The sequence below is a fragment of the Manacus vitellinus genome, unplaced genomic scaffold, assembly GCF_001715985.3.
Source record: "Manacus vitellinus isolate BGI_N305 unplaced genomic scaffold, ASM171598v3 scaffold_60_pilon, whole genome shotgun sequence".
NCBI classification, from domain to species: Eukaryota; Metazoa; Chordata; class Aves; order Passeriformes; family Pipridae; genus Manacus; species Manacus vitellinus.
In genome coordinates this window covers 3,347,962-3,366,598 of record NW_021940687.1, presented here as the reverse complement: position 1 = coordinate 3,366,598, position 18,637 = coordinate 3,347,962, and the positions used below count along the sequence as shown (strand labels likewise).

The window sequence follows — 18,637 nt, the reverse complement described above, 5'->3', positions numbered from 1 at the left end:
TTGAAATCCTGGATGGACGCAACTAGAGATGAGCTTTCAAATCCCCTACAAATTGTCTTCCTTGTTTGTGAAGAGGTCAGTGATTCCCTCTGGTAGAGGCAAAGAAGAACAGGACACGACTGCCTGGAAAAGTCATCTTTCCTTAGGAGTTTAGGAGTCCCCATCGTTGTCTGTGGAAGCTCCTGTGTCATTGGGAACACAGCAAGGTATTTAATGTTATTTGCTTGTTTGTTTATTTAAGTACAGCATGAGTAGCATATCTAGTCAGCAACATATACTGGTCTGGACATGGAAAACCTACTTCATAAAATAGAAATTCTTAAATGTGTACAGTCTGTTTATAACCTCTGCCGTACTTTTTTTTCAGCTTTCCAAGAAGCAAACTATTTCCTTTTTTTCATGGTTTGTTGTCTGCAAATAGGCCCTAGAAACTGTTTCATTCTTGGAGCAGTTTTAAAATGGGAAAGCAAGCAGGGAAATAGAAAGGGAGCAAATGGTGAGGACAGTCCTACACCAGCAGGCCAGGGGTGTGTCTAACAGTGCCTAACTCCTCACTCTGGTGGGATGGGGAGAAGTGTAAGGACAGGGCAGTGCAGCATCGCCCTTTCCTGGTGCTGCTCCTCAGCTTCAGCATCTTACAGGGGTAAGGTTGCACCTGAATCACCCTGTCCAACGGCTGCCAAAAACCTGTCCCTGTGAATGTGTCTAGTCCTGTAATCCAACTCATATTGGTGATTTCCAGAGCCTTCTTGAATCTTCTGTTAACTGGGGAAGAGCTCCACCTTCTTTTGAATTTGCTGTCTGATCATTAACTGGATGCTATTTTATGACATAACAAAATGAAAAACTAATCTCTCTGCTTTGTACCACTTAGGTTTTCTGGACTTCTCACTCTGGATATCTCTTGTGCCCTTGTGGTCTCCCCTTTCTCTTCTGTTTTTTCCTCCCCTTCTCTTTTTTTTTTTTTTCACCCCTTCCCTTCCCCCCTGCCTTTTTTTCTCCTCCTGAAGAATTTTATTCTGTCTGTTGTTGTCCTCTGGGTGGAAGCTGTTCCCTACCCCTGATTATAACTGTTACCTGTCTGGGCAGGTAGCTGGACTGTTCTATTTCTTAAAGTCCATTCTGGTTTGAGTTCAGTGATACCCTGCACGTGATGGGTTGCATTGGGTTGAGAAAAATGCAGTAGGGCAGATGTGTTCTTATTTTGGGTTCAGTCTGACTCCTTATCAACACAAACCACCTTTGTAGCTCCTAGACTGAGCCTTGGCCAACATTTGGGTATGTGTGGAGCTCTGAAATGGCAAACTATACGTAGGAGTACAGTGCTTTACCCACCAAGTATGATTCTGCTTTTGTCTCATCCACCTGTTTTCCCCAGGCATCTTTCCCAGGACATTTTGGGGTAGAAAACCTTCACTCACCCACAGTCACATCCCCATCTTTAACTGTCAGCTGCCCTGAGGCTCAAAAGCCAGGGATGGATGGGAAGAATGCTGGTTCTCCACAAAAACAAGTTATCTTCAAAAAAAGCACCCGTGACAAAGCTGTGAGTACCATAAGAAGGGGTTTATTTAGGTATGAGTTTCACCTGTAGTGAGACTGGAGACTAAATAGAAAACTCTTTCCTGTCGCCTTCATTTTTTCCTGAAGAAGAACCATGAACCATAATTAGCACTAAGTTTGAGGAGATGATGTAAACAATTCTTAAGGCAAACTTCTAATGTTATAATAATACAAGAGGAAGGCAGCTCACCTCACCCCCCTCCTGGGTTGTACTCCTGCTGGTAGATGTTTAAAACATCTTTCCAACCTGATGGCACCAGAAATCTTTAAATCTACAGTTCTTGGTCCCGTGCACAAGTATTTGTGTTGTGCTTTTGGGAGTTGGTCTAGATCAGGTCTTCAGTTGTGGATAATCCTGGTGAGTCCAGGTGGATAATCAGTAATTTAAATAATTACTCCATTTAAAATGGAATTGTCCTGATCTCTGCAAGATTTACATCTCTCTGATGCGTGTGTGTCCCCCTTCCCTCAACACACAGTCACAAACATTCTGTAGTTCAACCATGGTCATCTCCTCCCCACAGCTGACAATCTACCTGGGAAAGCGGGACTTCATTGACAACATTGGGAGCGTGGAACCTGTGGGTAAGTCCACAGGGAAACGTGCTGCCCTTCCTGCTCTCTCAGCCCTGATTAGCCTCTGTTAATCGTTGTTTTTTAACTTCCTTTCAGATGGCGTTGTATTGGTGGATCCTGCTCTTATCAAGGGGAAAAAAGGTTTGAGGTTTTATGCAATGTGTGTCTCAGAAATTGTTATCTTGTGAAGTGAGATGCTGAGATAGAACCTTTTTATTGTTCTGGGGGTACAAATGGGTTCCCTGCTCAACATAACGTAAGTTGTTACGTGTGGTGTGAATACTCACTGGGTTATGCAAGTGTTGAGATGAGTTTCCAGGTCTCTAGTGCAGGAGCATTCCAGGTCCCACCCTGGCTGCACTGTTACCCTGCTGCAGGCCTGACTTGTGCTGTGCTTGTCCCCAGTGTACGTGTCCCTCACCTGTGCTTTCCGGTACGGCCAGGAGGACATCGACGTGATGGGCCTCACCTTCCGACGGGACCTGTTCTTCTCCAGGCTCCAAGTGTTCCCTCCTGCTGACAAGCCAGAACCTCTTACCCACTTGCAGGAATCTCTGCTAAAGAAGCTGGGGAAAAATGCTTATCCCTTTTTCTTTACAGTGAGTATCTCAGAATAGCCTCTGACTCTTCTCCTTGTCTGTTCTTACCAGGTTGTTGAGGCCCAGTGATGGACCGAAAGTGGGAATTAATAGTGAATTCACATTCTGCAAATTCCAGTTTTGAATGACAGGAGGTGTAAAAATGTGGTTTTTTTTTTTCTTCTTGCTGTCCTAAGAAGTAAAGTGCAAGATGATCCTAACTGCACAATGATCACTGCACTGGGAAAGGGCTTTCTTTGAAATGGCAAGGGAATATGCAATGGCTTTGTGCTAGCAACAGCCCCACATACCTATGCCTTCCCATTCCTGAGGGGCTGGAATACTTTATAGCATTGCCTCAGCACCAAATCCTTTTGCTTTAAGACCCCTATGGATCAAATAAGCAGATGAAAAGCTCTTTAGCAGATGCTGTCAACAAATAGCAGCTCCCTGCCAAACTGATTCTGACAGAATATGCTTCCAGTACTGTCGGTGACATGTCTGCCTCAGCATTCCCTGGGAGGATCCAGGTTGTGCCTAGGCTTTTTTTACTTTTTTTCCCCCCTATCTTGACTGTTAAAGTATTTTTGGAAGAGAGGGACTTGTCACACGAGGCAAGTGTACCAGCCAGAATCCCAAAGGGTTACTGCATGACAGGGATTGACCCCTTGTCTACGGAATTGCTTTTGTGAGGAATAAATTACCTAGAATATCTGTGTAATATTGCTTTGGGGTATTTTCTCTTCTTCCTCCCACAGTTTCCAGATTACCTGCCTTGCTCAGTCTGTCTGCAACCTGCACCTCGTGATGTTGATAAGGTGAGACCAATGGGACACTTCTGCTTATCATGGCTGGGGAAAGTCAGATGGAAAAAAGTCACATGAATATATTTGTCCAGCTTGAGAGTAGGAGAAGGTGATGCTGGATTTTACTGTGCTGTGCCACAAATGTCAAGAACCTGACTTAAGGGCTACAAGTGTATGTCACAGAGTTGGAATCGAAGTCCTCAAAATAAGAAAGGGAATCCAGACAAATAGCAGCAAGACTACAAAAATGTGCAATGCTGTAGCTTCCTTAAGATTACCATGTGATTTGTTGGTTGGTTGCACATAAAATGGTTGTAGCTGTGAGGCTACATGAAAGGAAAGGAGACAGAGTGCCTAAAATAAATTAATATATATTGCTATAAATAATACATGTTAAGACCTGCTCTGAATTAAATGCAGAAAAGGGCTGGTTTGTGCATGTGTGTAAACAAACCAAAGCCCTGGAGTAAAAGTCATTAAATAATGAGATGTTCTGCAAGGTTTCTGATACCATTTAAAATATTCTTTTTATACTTCACTGGATGCTTCTCTGAACAGCAGAACAGGCAAAGTGCAGAATCCAGTGCAACAAGGATAAGCTGTGTTTTATGTCAGGGAATGATATTCTAGCAAAAATTTCTCTGAGAGAGTTACTTGGGACTCACGCAGATGTCTCATGATACTATAAACCTGTTAAAGCAAAGGTCAGCTGGGCCTGATCACTCCCAGTCCTTAGATACTGGGAAAGAAGGTATTGGCATCACAAAGCCAATTCAGAAATTCAGTTCAGAAATCCAAGGTGGGCTGGAGAGCCCTGCACACTGATCAGTCTTATGCTGTGACCTCTACAGCACTACTCTCACAGAAAGCCTTTCAGGAGGCTGGGAATTAGGCCTCATTTACCAGAAGCATCATGGAACAGGTAGATTCTGCCACCTGGGTTGGCAGGGATCTCTTACAGTGGTAGGAGGGCAGAAGAATTTGCAGCTGGCAGGAATCTGCCGATTTCTGGTGGGCAGAAAGATGTTGAAGCATGTGCAGATGCTCCTGGCTTCTGACCCTCATCTCACAGCTGTCCTCTCTCTCTCTGGCAGACCTGTGGGGTGGACTTTGAGGTAAAAGCTTTCTCAACAGAGAATGTGGAAGAGAGAATTCATAAGAGGTAACAGAATGTATGTGTCTGTCTTCAGCTTTGCCCTTAAAGGGGGTGGGTGCTCCAGCGATGCCCCTCGGTTGCTTGTTCAGCTGTGCCCCACTTGTCAGTGGACTTCTTGGGGGTAAACACGTGTGAGTGCAGAACTCCTGCCTCTGCCAAGCACAAGGTACCACCACGTTGTCCTCTGCTGCTTCCCAGGAACTCTGCTCGTCTGCTGATCCGCAAGGTGCAGTACGCTCCAGAGGAGCCGGGACCCCAGCCCTGTGCAGAGACCACCTGGCAGTTCTTCATGTCCAGCAAGCCCCTCCAGCTGAAAGCTTGCCTCAGCAAAGAGGTGAGGGAGACACTTGCTCCGGGGCTGTGGACAGCCCAGGATTGGCAGACCAGTGTGCATTTTGCTGCCCAAAGCAGCTACTTCATGTGTTGCTGTCTCAGCTCAGACTGACTTGTCCCACCACTCAAGGGCTATAGGGAATGTAATTCCTGTCAGCAGCTGCTGTTAGGGGAGGCTGAAACCCTGTTACCAGACACATTTGAGGCTAAAGAAGTCATTGAAAGAAGGGTCATGAATCATTGGGAAGGGTCATCTTCCCTTATTCAGCTTCTGTGAGATGTAATCTGGGGGAACTAGAGGGAATTAGGGCTTGGGAGAAGTGTCCTGGCTGGATTTCTGAGCATCAAATTCCTTCCAGGTGTACTACCATGGCGAGCCCATTCCAGTCACTGTCACCATCAATAACAGCACGGAGAAAACAGTGAAGAAGATCAAAGTCCAGGGTATGTTTTGACTGTTGCTTAGGATTCTTTGAGCGGAATAGGACTGAAAGAGAGCCAAAATTTAGTGCTTGCAACAGTTTAAGAAAGTGATTAGGGAGTACAGAATTTGTCCCTCCACCCTGTCTGTTGCTGTTCCTTTGCTGTTCATCAAGTGAAACATTGCAGCTTTTTTCCTGACTCTTGTGGTTAGTTCTAAGTCTTAATTTGAGGCACCAGATTGTTCCATCTAGTAAAGAGAGAGGGTCTGGCACCTGCAGTGGGCAAGCAAGGCAGGTGCTGTGGGGGAAAATCCACCCCTTTTTGGGAAGGGCAGTGGGAAGGACTCCCTGTCACTGTGATGCTCCTGCTAACTGTGAATGTGCCTCACTCCCATACAGCTCTGCCTGGTGTTCCAGAAACAAGGCAATGAGAGGAACAGCTCCTCTGCCAGCGATGCTGTGATTCCTGAGGAGCTGAGGGCAGGGGCTGAGCTCAGCACTGTGCCTGTGTTATATTTGTGGCACTACATGTTCTCATGCCACAAGCTGCAGAGCTGAGGAAGATGGTCTGAGAGACAAGAGATGAGAAAGAGAACAGAAGGCAGGGAAGGAACAAAATGGCTGAGGTTCCTACAAAACTCTACAGCAGAAAAAGCCATTCCAGTGCCCATCTTGGATGCACTGTTTGGCGATTCCCAAATATTTTTAGTCTGATATGCTTCTATTAGGCTTTAAAAGACCTTGTTGGTCCCCAGATTCTCTCCTCATCAGTGTTTCAGTCAGAATTACCTTGGGGGGTTTTCTGTTAGACTGCAGAATATAAGCCACTTGTTATCACAGGCTCTTGACTGCAGTCTGTGTGATGATGGTGTCTCCTGAATGCAAATGCACGTGCTGTAGGCACACAAGAGATACCAGGACCAGAGATAAAAGCAGACATGGTTAGAGAAGGAAGAGGTAGGTCTTTATAATGGAAAGAGAAGGCTCCCAAGGGAAACCATGGGTAATTGAGTTTCTGTTGTCTCCAAATCAAGGCGGGTGCCTTTCATGGGAGATAGGCCCTGGCCTTGGTGTGCTGTTGGTCTCTGTCCAGGTCAGGCTGTCAGACCTGGTGGTCCTTTCAGGCTCCAGATGGATGGCTTTTCCTGCTGTCCTTGTCATGTTTCCCATTCCTGAGACTCAGGGCAGGGGCAACTGTGTTGCTTCTGGTGCACACACATGACTGATGTTCACTTTCTCCTTCCTCCCTCAGTGGAGCAGGTTGCCAATGTGGTGCTGTACTCCAGTGACTGCTATACCAAAGTGGTGGCTGCTGAGGAAGCACAGTGAGTGAATGCTCTGCTTCTCCCTTCCTGCTCCTTTGCACCCTTTTAATGACCCTCCTTGTGAGTAATGGGGGGTTCTCCTAATTACAGCCTGTCGTTGCAGTGCTCTCTCCTCTCTTCCCTCACGTGTGTGCCACATCCATGCTCTACAGATGCAGCTGGTCTCTTTTTCAGAGAGCCAGCAGGGACCCTGCACAATGTTTCAGGGAATGGGGAGGTTGCAGAAGAGGTTTGAAGAGTAATTGCTTACTAGACAAGCTTAACAGGGGCTGTGGAAGGCTCCCCGTTGCTGGAAATCTTTAAATAGAGGTGCAGCACTTTTCTGAAAGGTGCTGCTCTTTGAGTGGCAGGCATGGATACTCCAGCTTGACATGGATACTCTAGCTTGAGGCCAGTCTTTTCCACACCATTTCATTTGGTTCTTTTTGGCCTGAGAAAGTCCATGAAAACCTGGAGCCTGTTGGCATTATGGAGAACCACTTGCTTTTTTTCACTGCCCTGGCAGGGCAGCACTGAACTTCACTTTGTGAGGAGGGTTGGGCATACCCAGATACTTTACACTTGTCTGGTGTTTTGCTCTGTAACTTAGGGACATGTTTTCCATTGAGTATTGGTCTTAGCTAGGATTCATTTTGTCCAAATTTGGAGGTCTGCAGCATAGAGGAAATGGCCTCAAGTTGTGCCAGGGGAGGTGTAGATGGGATATTAGGAAAAATGGATGTGGCACTTGGGGACATGGTTTGGTGGTGGCCATGGCAGTGCTGGGTTAACAGTTGGACTCCATGATCTTAAAGGTCTTTTCCAAGCTAAACTCATGTACGATTCTATAGTTTTGACCTACTCTTCTGCCTTAATGTGAAATTAAGCATTTCCTGTAAGTGCCTGTTCTTCTTTGCTGATTATAAAGGGAATTTTACTGACTAGATGAGATGCAGACATATGCATTGCAGGCAACTAAATTGGGCTAAATTCCTCTCCTTTTGGGGAGCTTTGTAATTTCTGTTTTGCAGTTCTCTTGGTTGGGTATGTAACACAAATCAGAGTGTATCATTTCCCTTATTATTTTCAGGGAAAAGGTGCAGCCCAACAGCAGCCTGACCAAGACACTGACACTTTTGCCCTTGCTTGCAAATAACCGGGAGACGCGGGAGATAGCTCTGGATGGAAAACTAAAGGATGAGGACACCAACTTGGCTTCTAGCACTATGTGAGTGGAGTTTTAAATGGTCCCAGGCAGTGGGTGAGTTATAAAGCAGAGGGGAGGATGGAGGAGACCCTTCTGTCAGGACTTTGTAACTGTGTGTCCAGGTGTGAGCAGCACTACTGACCCTGTCACACTCACTCAGGGTATGTGGTCACAGCTCTGCAGAGCTGGTGCCTGTCCCTGAGGCTTGTCTGCTCCACCACGTTCAGGATGTTCCCCTAGTTCTTGCTCCAGGTGTGTGTTGTGCCATGTTGCTGTGCCACCTCACACTGCTGTTTTCTCTGGCAGCATTAAGGATGGAATAGACAAGACAGTGATGGGGATCCTGGTTTCCTACAAGGTCAAAGTGAAGCTCACTGTTCCAGGGTAAGTGTGACACCCTTTCTGCTGTACCTACCTAGAGTTAAGAGAGGGGAGTGTGTGTCCATCAGTGAGGGTGGGGAGGGAGCAGGACAGTCCACCCCAAGAGAAAGGGCACATGTTGTAGGACGTGAGGCTCCTCCTAAAGCCTAAATTTCCTGGAAATCAATCTTGGCCTGTCCAAAGAACTTGACCTGAACCAGAGGGTTTGGATTGCCATCTGTAGACACCACATGACTGTATGGCTCAAGCAGGAACCTCTGGTTTGCATTGCAACATTTTGTTTCAAAGCCATAACCTGTTTTGTGAGAACTTAAGTGAAACTTTGTGTGAGCCTTTATGTTGGCATTGTTCTTTCAGACCAGAAGGTGAAAACATCTGCCTGAAAGTCATAAATAATGTAGCTCAGGTTCTGTACTAAGCCAACTTTCTGGGAAAAGCTGATGTTATCAACCTGAGCTAGTTCCAGGATATAGTGCAAAAGAGGACAAGGATAATAACTCTCAGTTGATGTTAGCCACTGTTTACATTTGTATTTCATTCATCTGTCCTTCTTTCTAGCATAAAAATGAATCAGTGATTTGTCCAAAGCCCGATAAAATGCCTGCTGCCTTCTGTGGACCTCCAATTGCTCCTTTGGCTCTTGGAAAAGGGGCCATGCCCAACACTTGGTCAGGAGTTCAAAAACTTAGGCTCTTTCTCTGTGGGAATGACATGAAAAATGAAGATTATTTTTTTAAAAGCAGGTTTATTTGGATTTTATGCTTTGTGGCAAGCAGAGAACAGTATATGAGGACAGTGATTTCCATAGTCTACAATAAACCAGCATTTGGTAGAGCACCAGAATGGAAAGGCATTAAATATTCTTTGTTTTTCTCCTTGTTTTCTTTTGTAGCATGCTGGGAGACCTCACCTCCAGGTAAACATCATCTTCCTTTTCAGACCATGCAGTCCTAGTTGTTAATTCATCTTTTTACCCTCTTTCCTATTGCCATTCCCACCTCCCTAAAAAAAATAACTATCCCTTAAGCTGATAGGAGCAAGAAGTTTGTGCATTCAGCTGTGAAAATGAAGCAGTTACAAAGATATCTCTGATTTTATGTCCATGCAAATACACTCAGCACATAATAATAAACCCAGTTCATGAACATGGATATGCCTGAGATATTTGTGGAGAAACTGGAGTTTAACTCCTCTTTGAGAGGAAAATTATGATTAGAAAATATGAAAGAATGGGTGAAGGTGGAGCTGGGGGCTCGGGCTGGCCTGAACTGGGAAGAGGTCTGGACCAGGCATGAATGGAGCTGTGGGTCTGATGCAGTCTCTCTTCTCCCCCAAGTGAAGTGGGCACAGAGCTGCCATTCCGTCTCATGCACCCCAAACCTGAGGAGAGGAGCCCAGCAGGTCAGTGACACTTGAGTTTTGCCTTTGTTCCTTAACAGACTCCAGTTAGATCTCACCAGGGTAAGGCTTAGAGGGATTTGTGCTTCAGGAAGCCTTTAGAGCCCACAGGGCTCCAATGTGGAGCTGCTCTATGTGTGTGTATGTGTGTGTGTGTATATATATATATATCATCCTCAAGGCACAAAATAACAGGCAGGAGGGATGCTAAGATGGGAGAAAATGGAAACGAGTCATGTTACCTTTTCATCTTTCATCTGTGGAATCACAGCTCAAAGGACAGGGGCTTGAGGAAGCACTGCACAGTTAAATCTCATGACTGCAGAGTACAATGTCCCAAATGAAGCTGTCAGCAATTCCCAGCCACATTCCAGGATAAGAAAAAAAAACCATCGGAAAATACCTAACACACGTGAGCATTGTAAAAAGCAAAATGCTTTTAAGCAAAGTTAAGAGGTGGTAAAACTATTGATGATTTTGGAGACCCTGTTATCCTGATGTGGCATTGGCCATGGTATTTATGATGTGGCCTTTATGTTCAGTGATTAGCCAAGAGGAATGTCTCCTCAGCATCAGATCTGTGCAGGGAAGTGTGGGAACTCTGGAGCAGTGTAAGGAGTAAGCCTTCTCCAGGCATCTTGAGGCTTGGGATCAGATGCCAAAACCACAGGCTGTCAGGAGCATCTGTGTTCTCCTCCCACTTCCTCAGGCTCTGGCTGGCTCTGTTCTCCAGTGGTGAACACCAGAGACAAGGTAGTCACACGAAATCAGAGGCTCCTGTCCAGCTCTGAAGCAGCTCCTGAACACAAACACAGCAGCCTTTCTGTGCTGGGGCTGTTACAGATGAACCATCTTGGCCTGCCCCTGTGTTTGGACAGAGCTGGGGGGCTTCAAACAAAAACCCCATGGCTGCTTCTGTGTTGCTTTTTCTTTCCTTTTTTTTCTCTTTGGACCCAAATGTACCTAAAGCTGCTGTTTCTAAGAATGTGACCACAGGAAGGTGGTGGCAGAACCTGTGAGAAGAGTTACCCTGAGATAGATGCTCTGTTCTGTACCAGCAGCATTAGAAACATTGAGTCCTTGCTGTGAAATTGTTGCAGGAATCAAGTGTAAGCAATAAGCAGAGATGCTGGTGATCCACTCTATGCTCTGGGAATCCATAATTTGCTAATTATGGATGTGCTAGAGTGGGCAAAGGTAGGTTTTATTGCACTCCAGGAAACTCTCATTTTCACTGGGAAAGCCCCTGCTGTGAGCTGTGCCAGCACAGCCCCTGAGCACAGACAGAGCATGGTGAGGGGCTGGGATGGCACTGGTGGCCCCAGGAGCAGTGGCTGGTGAGGGCCTGTGGGCAGCTCAGGATGCAAAATCCAGAGCTTTCATGGACACCAGGGGAAGCTTGAAAACTTCTAACGAGGCTCATCCAAAGGCATAGGCAACTGTAAAGAATTTTACATTTTTAAAACGGTGAGAATATTTTTGCATGAGTTTTTTTTGGTGTTAACAATGCCACAATCCCCTTTTTATTACTTTATAATTCTGGGAAAAGCATTTGTAGTATGAGGAAAAATGGAAATCGGGCAGTTTTCCCTTCTAAGATCAATTCAAAGGAGGGCTGATGTATTCCTTTATAAAGGACACTCAAAAGGATGTGGGCAGAAGACTTTGGAGGGGAAATGGAGAACTCTAATATTTCTCAGATCACTTCCCCCAGCACATCCTCTTACCAGGGGCACGGCCCATGTATTGTTTGCTACATCAAAGTCTTGCAGGGGCTTGCTGTCAGAAGACAGCCATGGTCCATGCATTCTGTACACATGGAAACTGCAGCTTCCTTATAAACTGAAGGAAAAGGCAGGCAGTTTCAGGAGCTATCCCCTGGGAAAGCCCTGCAAATGGTTACCTCGGGAAATAAATGGTTTCTCTTAAAAAAAGACACTTTAACACAACAGAAAACTCCTCTGAATCCTGCATAGCTGACTTGAAAATTGTGCTGGAATGTGGGGTCTGAGCTTATTGCAGTGAATAAAATAGCCTCCCAGATGAAGCTGGTAAAGTCAAATCCTTTCCAGCTTTATTGCTGGTAGTTTTCCATGCACTGTGCCTAATCACTTTTCCCAACTGTGAGTTCAGGCTTTTTAATTTTTTATTCTACCACTTTAGCTCATGAGCCCTGAGAAATACAATGTGTTTCATTAGTAAAACACCATCTAATTTGGAATCAAGCAAATCAAGACTTAATTGCAGAGATGGAGCTTCAACAAACAGTGTTTAGACTCTCAAAGGTCCCAAAAGATGGAACTTTTCTTTGTTGGCTCATTCAGCAGCCTGTGCAGTGGATGTAGGCAGGGGTGCATGCCTAGGGAATTTCGAGATCACTCCTCATCTTCTCTTTCCCTTCCCTTTTGTTTGTACTGATGAGTCAGTAGGAACCAGTTTGCCTCTTGCACCTCCCTGCTGCACTTGACTTTGTCTGAAGGCACAGCTGGGAGAAAAGAGTCAAAGGAACCAACTTAGAGAGTCAAAGCTGAAGTGGGACTAAAAACCGCCACATATTACGATTTATTCCTTGCAGGGGGGGAATATCCTTTTCTCCAGCCAAGGTGATTTATGGCAGAAGTTAAACATAATGCCTGTAATCATGCAGAGGTGACTTGAGAGTAGAGAACTTCAGAAACACAAGCTTCCCAAGCACATGGTTTAATTTTTTTAGGGCCAAGCGGGGTGAGTGTGACCAAGTGCCATGTGTTTTATTCCACGGCAGATTGCTCTGCCCTGTCTAGCTGTCCATGAGAGCTCTGGAGCCTTCATTCCTCAGGGAAAAGCAGGTCTGTCCCAGTGCATGGCTATTGCAGATTGCTTGGTCCTTCTTCCCTGTGCCCAGAGGAGACAGAAAAGGAGAGGCTTGCCACCTTCCCTTTCCTGTGCTTATTTACAGCTTCCTTCTCTCGGACCCCTGGGAGTCTGGGATTTGCATGTTTTATCTGTGCTGGGTTTTTGACTGGGTTTAGACCCATGTGGTCCCTGGGGGGTTATTTTTAGGCGAAGCAGCTCCTGTCACACTGGCAAGTCTGTCTTTTCTGCCTGCTGACAAAAAATGTGTAGGGATCTATTTCTTTTGAAGATAGACTCAAACTGGGCTGTGTCCCTTCATGCTTCCAAGACCTTTCCTGGTCAGCAGTTAGCCCAGAAGCTCCTGCTGGGTTTTCCTCAAGGCTGTGGTCTCAGCGTGAGCTCTTTGGTCTGGGGTTTTCCTGCCCATCTCCTGATGTTTTACATTTTGTGGGCTTATGTCTTAGACCCTGGTCTTTGTTTTGGCTGTTGTTCAACAAAGAGTCGTTTATCTGCTCCCTGGTTAAACTTGCACGAAAGGGCTGCTTTCAGGAAACCCAAAAATGCTTTGTCCCTCTAATAGTAAAGCAATACCTTCCCTGTATTGGTGTTGTGACTTCCAGAAAATAGCGAATTTTTAAAGCACTTGAATGCCTTGAAAAATAACAGAAGCTACCTTTTTTTTTTCCCTCTCCCATAAAGTTAAGAGAGGTTAAGCAAGCTTATAATGAAAATTACCGTATGCCACAACTTTAACTACATGGAATCATTTCTGTGGCTGCATAATGAAAGCTCACAGAAAACCCTGCAGAGAGGATGATGGCATTTCTGCAGCCACATCAGTCCCCCTCCCATCCCAACCCTCAAAACAATTGCTGGAATGTTAATTAAAAAAAGCAAAAGTCTACCCATTTTCTGGGAATTTTTCAATTTTATAGTATTAAATAAGGCACTGGACAGAAAGAGGACTCTGGAGCAGGCCTCTTGCAAGGGTGCCAGTGTGGCATGTGGGAGGCAGTGCCACAGCCTGAGGGTGAAGCAGTGCATCTTTGAATGCAAACTTGAGCCTTCTGAGCTATATAATAAGCATTGCTCTGCTGCCACACTATGTATTGATTCAGTAATCATTTATTTCACAGTAAAGTATGTACCCAAGTGAAACAAAACCTATTTTCCCCTTCAGTCGATTTTGCAAAACTGGTTTCAAATTACATTGGTGGGATCTCGCTCAGCTTCACCCACATCACTGACACCACTGTTCCCATAGCAATGAGTGTACCTCAGAGAGCAGACTCTTTAACAAATAAAAATTGGAGGAAAAATGAAATGTGAATGATGTGTTGGAAATTTTAGAAGTTCTAAAAGTTTTACTTTAACTCCATTGCAATCAAGCATACATGGCCTGAGACTTTCCAGACTTCATCTTGGCTTCTGGGAGTAGAGGAAACCATCTGTGTCTGGATAGATACCATCAGGACTGTCTTTGCATGATCCATCCTTTGAGGCATTCTGAGGCATTTTGGCTAGAGCAGCCCCATTTGGCACACTTTTGATGCTGACTTTTCCAGCAGTGCTTGTCACCACTCACTCTTGATTTCAGTGTGTGCTGTGGATGAGAATTCTCCAGGTAATGAGTTCTCCAGTTGCTGAGGCATCCCAGATCCCCAGTGACTTCTGTAGAACGAGGTGGGCTTTGCTCCCTGACTCAAACCCAGGACAAGTAAGCCACTGAAGTGACTGCAACTTGCTAAAGATAAAGTAACTGTGAGAACAAAAAAATCCCTGCAAATACAGTCTGTTCTGCTTATTTTAGACTGTGCTGAAACAGCTTCCAGGGAATCCTGCTAGCAAGCAGCATTTGTTAGTGTGGTTAGCAAAGATCCCATTAAAGAAACACAAATGCCAAAGGTCTTGGGGCTATTTTTAGGGAAAGATGAAATCAGGAGTGTTGCCTCAAGGGCATAACCTATCTAATGAGAGACCACAAGGCCTTTCTTTACTCTGACCTCTGATTTTAGTCCCCTCATGTTTATTGAACAAGAGCATGTCTTCTCTTCAGCTGAGTCCTTCAGTCACAGTGACAGAGCAGTTAAAGCTGACACCATGTCACACAGGCCCTGTCAGCTTGGAGTCCAAGTGTGTGCCCAGATGTCTCCCCCAGCTGTGACCACAAGCAAGCATAGATGGGAGAATCTGTCTTGGTTTCTCAGCCCTTCTGATGGCTTGGACAATGTTGCTGGAGTGCTTTTCCATTTGGGAGATCAAGTTTTGCTTCATCAGGTGCATGTATGCACATTTTGAGACTTTCTGGAATTCTCCTTATACTGCTGCAAATCCTACTGCTTGTCACTGCTTTGACTTGTCAGTCTATACATCTTTGCATTAAACATTTTGCAAATGTTTCAGCATCTCCTGTTCTAACTACCTGGCATGTCTTTTTTTCCTCCCTTGCTGCATGTGGGTGACTGCAGGGAAGGATGGGTAAGTTTCTTTTAGTATTTCACATTCTGGCTGCACTTGTGCTTTGACTCTTTTGAAAACTTCTCAAAATTGTCCAAAAATCCCCAGCTTAAAATCCAAAGTGAGCAAGTTACTGTGGCCTGACAAATGGCTGCTCTCATTTAACCAGCAAGGGCTGACCATGTGAAATTTGATTAAGAGGACATGTTTTACCTCACAGTTGAGGGAGGGGTATGTTCGTGCTCACCTGATGTTCTGTAGCTCAAAGTCTCAGGAACTTAATAGATTTGACCATGTGCCTCTATTTTAGTACAGAGGGAATAAGGATGAAAGGTTGCACATTTTATTCCTGGACAAAGCCCCTTTCAGGCTGCAGGCTGTTCAGATAGCTGATAAATATGTAGCTGGAATGGACATGAGTCAGTACCCATAATAACCTCCTCAGTTTGTGTCCTGACTTGCTCAATCAACTGCTTTTCCTGCTAGCTAGAATAGCACCAGTGAAGATGGTGCCTGTGGGGATGTGATCCAAATCCCCTGGAAGTCAAAGGAAACATTACCAGGCTGCTCCAGGCCTCTCTTCTCCCTCCTATCTGTTGCTTGTAGTCTGCTGGTACAAAACATGGCTGACATCATTTTCAAACACCTGTGTTTCTGCCATTGCAGTGAAGCAGAGCTGGTATTTGAGGAGTTTGCTCGTCAGCAGCTAAAAAATACACCTGATGAAGAGGACAAGAATTCGCCCTCAGCTGATGAGTGACTAAAAGAACAAGCTGCCAGAGGAGCTGCGTAGTCAGACTTCAATTAGGAATTTAGGACCTGAGTTTCTAGTAAACTGCCTGTTTTCAATGCACACGTGGTCATGCAGGGATCAGCCCTGAGATCAGTGGACACAGCATCATGGATCTCTACTGCTTATTACAAGCTTCACCTCTGGGAGAATGTGGCAAACACAGCCCCTGGTGCTTACTCGAGCTACCAGAGGGGGACGGGGAGGCTGCCATGTCATGACTTCTGCTTTCAGGGCTGCCTAATAAAAAGGTTGGTTGCTTTCAGCAGTGGCGAGAGTTAAATGAGGGTTTGTGCAGCCTGCCTGGACTTCCTCGGTGTCAGGATCTGTGACTTTGCAGTGCCAGTGACCCAAATCCCAGCCTGGAAGGCTGGCTTGCAGCCCTGAGTGATTCACTGAAGTTTCTCAGCAGACTATACAAAACTGATTTTATTTCCTTTTGGTTGCTTTTGTGTTTATGCTTTACCACATTCATCCAGTGCATGATTTCAGTGCTTGGACTGTCCCCGTGTGGATAACAACCCCTTTCTGTACCATTAAATGTTCTGCAAGTCATCTCCCTCAGCAGATATAAGGCTGATACACAGTATTTGCTTTCTAGCATTATGCTGTCCAACCACATTGTGAAAGATGAGATAATGTGCACTGTCCAGGAATTCCTTAACAAAGCTCCCTGTATGCAACCCCAAAGAGAGAACTGCCAGTCCAGGCTGATCCTGTATTTAATAGAGTTTCCTGCAGGCAACGCTGCTTCAAAAGAGGGTGCAGGAAAATTAAGGAGGAAATTATGAGGCAGCCTTCCCTGAGGAGCCTTTTCCAAAATGCATCTGCCAGAGGTTGGTTTATGCTCTAAGAAATGAGACTGTATTCTGCAAACTGTTCTCTGTTGTTGATCTGGATATTCACATTATTTATGTAAATGTCTGATCCCTTCCTGAATCTCACTTAGGTTTTAGCTGAAGTGAGTTGCATCAGCTAATTACATTTTGCATGTAAAACAACTGGTGTTTTCTTTTTCTCATTTTTGCTTTAAATCTGCTTTTCAGTGTCCCGGGTTTAAATTCTCCTGAAAAGTCTGCATGCAGGGCCTGAATTTATTAATATAAACTTATCTTTCCCACCCTATGTGCCAGAAAATGGCATTAAGAGCATCACTCTTATATCTTAGTTACCGATGTGCTTGTAACAGAGAGGAAAATGAGGGAGACCTTTTTGAGATGCATTTCTGCAGAATCATTCTATATACAGGCCGTGTTTTCTGAGCAGGGGCTGGTTTGTCTTTTGTTACCGACATCATCGTGGCTACAAGCCCAACTTTTACAGGAGGTCCAAAGGCTTTAACCAAACATCTTTACATGGGGCCTCCAGCACAAAGAGTTGGGGTTAAAAGTAAAGCCCTCTCCTGTTTTGCTTTTGTAAGCTGCTCTTGCTGGAAGCAGTGAACGAAGACCGCGGCTGTCCTCAGGGTTCCATCCATGCTCTCCCCGATCCCCCTGTCCCTGGCTGAGGTCAGGGTTCCTGAGACACCTGTCCCCCCGTGTGTCTGTTATCACAGCTGTCTCACAGTAGCTGCAATTGCAGGAGGCAATGGTTTGCTCTGCTCTTTCTGAGCATTGAGTGCTTTGCTGCTAAAGAAACCTGGGGCCATTTCAGGTGTTTGTGGTCAGTATGATTTTGGTGTGATTTCAGCTTTGGGTTTGGGGGACGGTCAGGCATTTGCACCTGGATGTATGGGGAGGCTTTTCCCTGATATTTTTATTACTGATTTCTTGGTGGCTCAAAAAGATCACACAGAAGACACAGTAAGGTTGAACAAATTGCTGGTTGTGAATATGGTGGTCTCAGAGAGCTGGTGTTCAGAAAATCCTTTGGAGATGCTAAGAGAAGGAGGGGGAACAGTCTTCCAGTTTTGCTTCAAACCACAGCTTCCTCCACAGAAGTGATTCCTTCAGTGTTCCTGGCTACTGGACCTGTAAGTACAGGACTAGCAAACTCAGAGATCTGATTAATTTTCTTTCTTTTTCTTTTTTTTTTTCTTCTTATATGTCAGCCTTGTGAGGGGCCTCTGTCACTACCTGACTTTTATCTCAAATTCAGCTGTGGTGGTGACTTCTGTAAGCTAAGTGTGACAAAATCACAGTGCACTCTGCTGTGCAATGGGGTGGAGTCAAAATGATTATTAAATCTGTTCTTTTGCCTGGGCTCGGGAAAGCACTTTCTGACACTGTCTAGCTCATGCTGGACGTTTGCTCAGAGAGCAACGAGGGCTGGTTTCTGCAGCTCCCTGTCCTGCGGGACAAGCTGGACTTCTGTTCTCCTGCCCTTCAGCCAGCAGATGCTGACTTCTGTCAGAAAAAGGTCTCTAGGTGGAACTGTTTTCCTTTTATCTTCCCTTTCTTCTGGTTGTGGTGTTACGTTGATCTTCTGCCGAGTCGGACCTGCTACTCCTTTGCACAGCTGGGGGAGCAATCCAGTTTCTTGACTCCGTTTGTAGGGAGCCTGCCAGCTCCAGGAGCGGGATGAGCTCTGGGAGCCGTGGCATCCCTGGAACCGCCGTGTTTGAACACAGCTCGTATCAAACACGGCAGGGGACGGGTTTGGTGCCATGTGCCTTCCCCACGTGCAATTCCATGAGATCCCGGCTGGAACACGGGGCCCGTGGGGAACCGAGGGGGTGCCGCTGCCCCCAAAGTGCCTTCTGGGCAGGGTGTCGGCTCGGCAGGTCGAGCCTGGGGAGGAGGGTGTACCCCCAGGACTTGTTAAATCCTGGGAACAAGGGCAGTGCTTTGGAAGGGGCTGTCCGGGGAGGTGGTGGAGTCACCGTCCCTGGA

At 45.7% G+C, this 18,637-nt stretch overlaps 1 protein-coding gene across 1 annotated transcript; it reads left to right on the top strand.

The window, feature by feature from the left end:
- Positions 1–103: 103 nt before the first annotated feature.
- Positions 104–16,719, top strand: SAG (S-antigen visual arrestin). The gene is made up of 16 exons (XM_018083168.2): positions 104–206; positions 1,379–1,546; positions 2,088–2,148; positions 2,236–2,280; positions 2,545–2,738; positions 3,476–3,535; positions 4,618–4,685; positions 4,878–5,013; positions 5,372–5,456; positions 6,687–6,759; positions 7,829–7,966; positions 8,252–8,329; positions 9,219–9,242; positions 9,663–9,727; positions 15,028–15,037; positions 15,683–16,719. The coding sequence occupies exons 2-16, from the start codon at positions 1,478–1,480 to the stop codon at positions 15,774–15,776; spliced, it is 1,200 nt and encodes a 399-aa protein (XP_017938657.1). The 5' UTR covers positions 104–206; positions 1,379–1,477; the 3' UTR covers positions 15,777–16,719.
- The last annotated feature ends 1,918 nt before the right edge of the window (positions 16,720–18,637 follow it).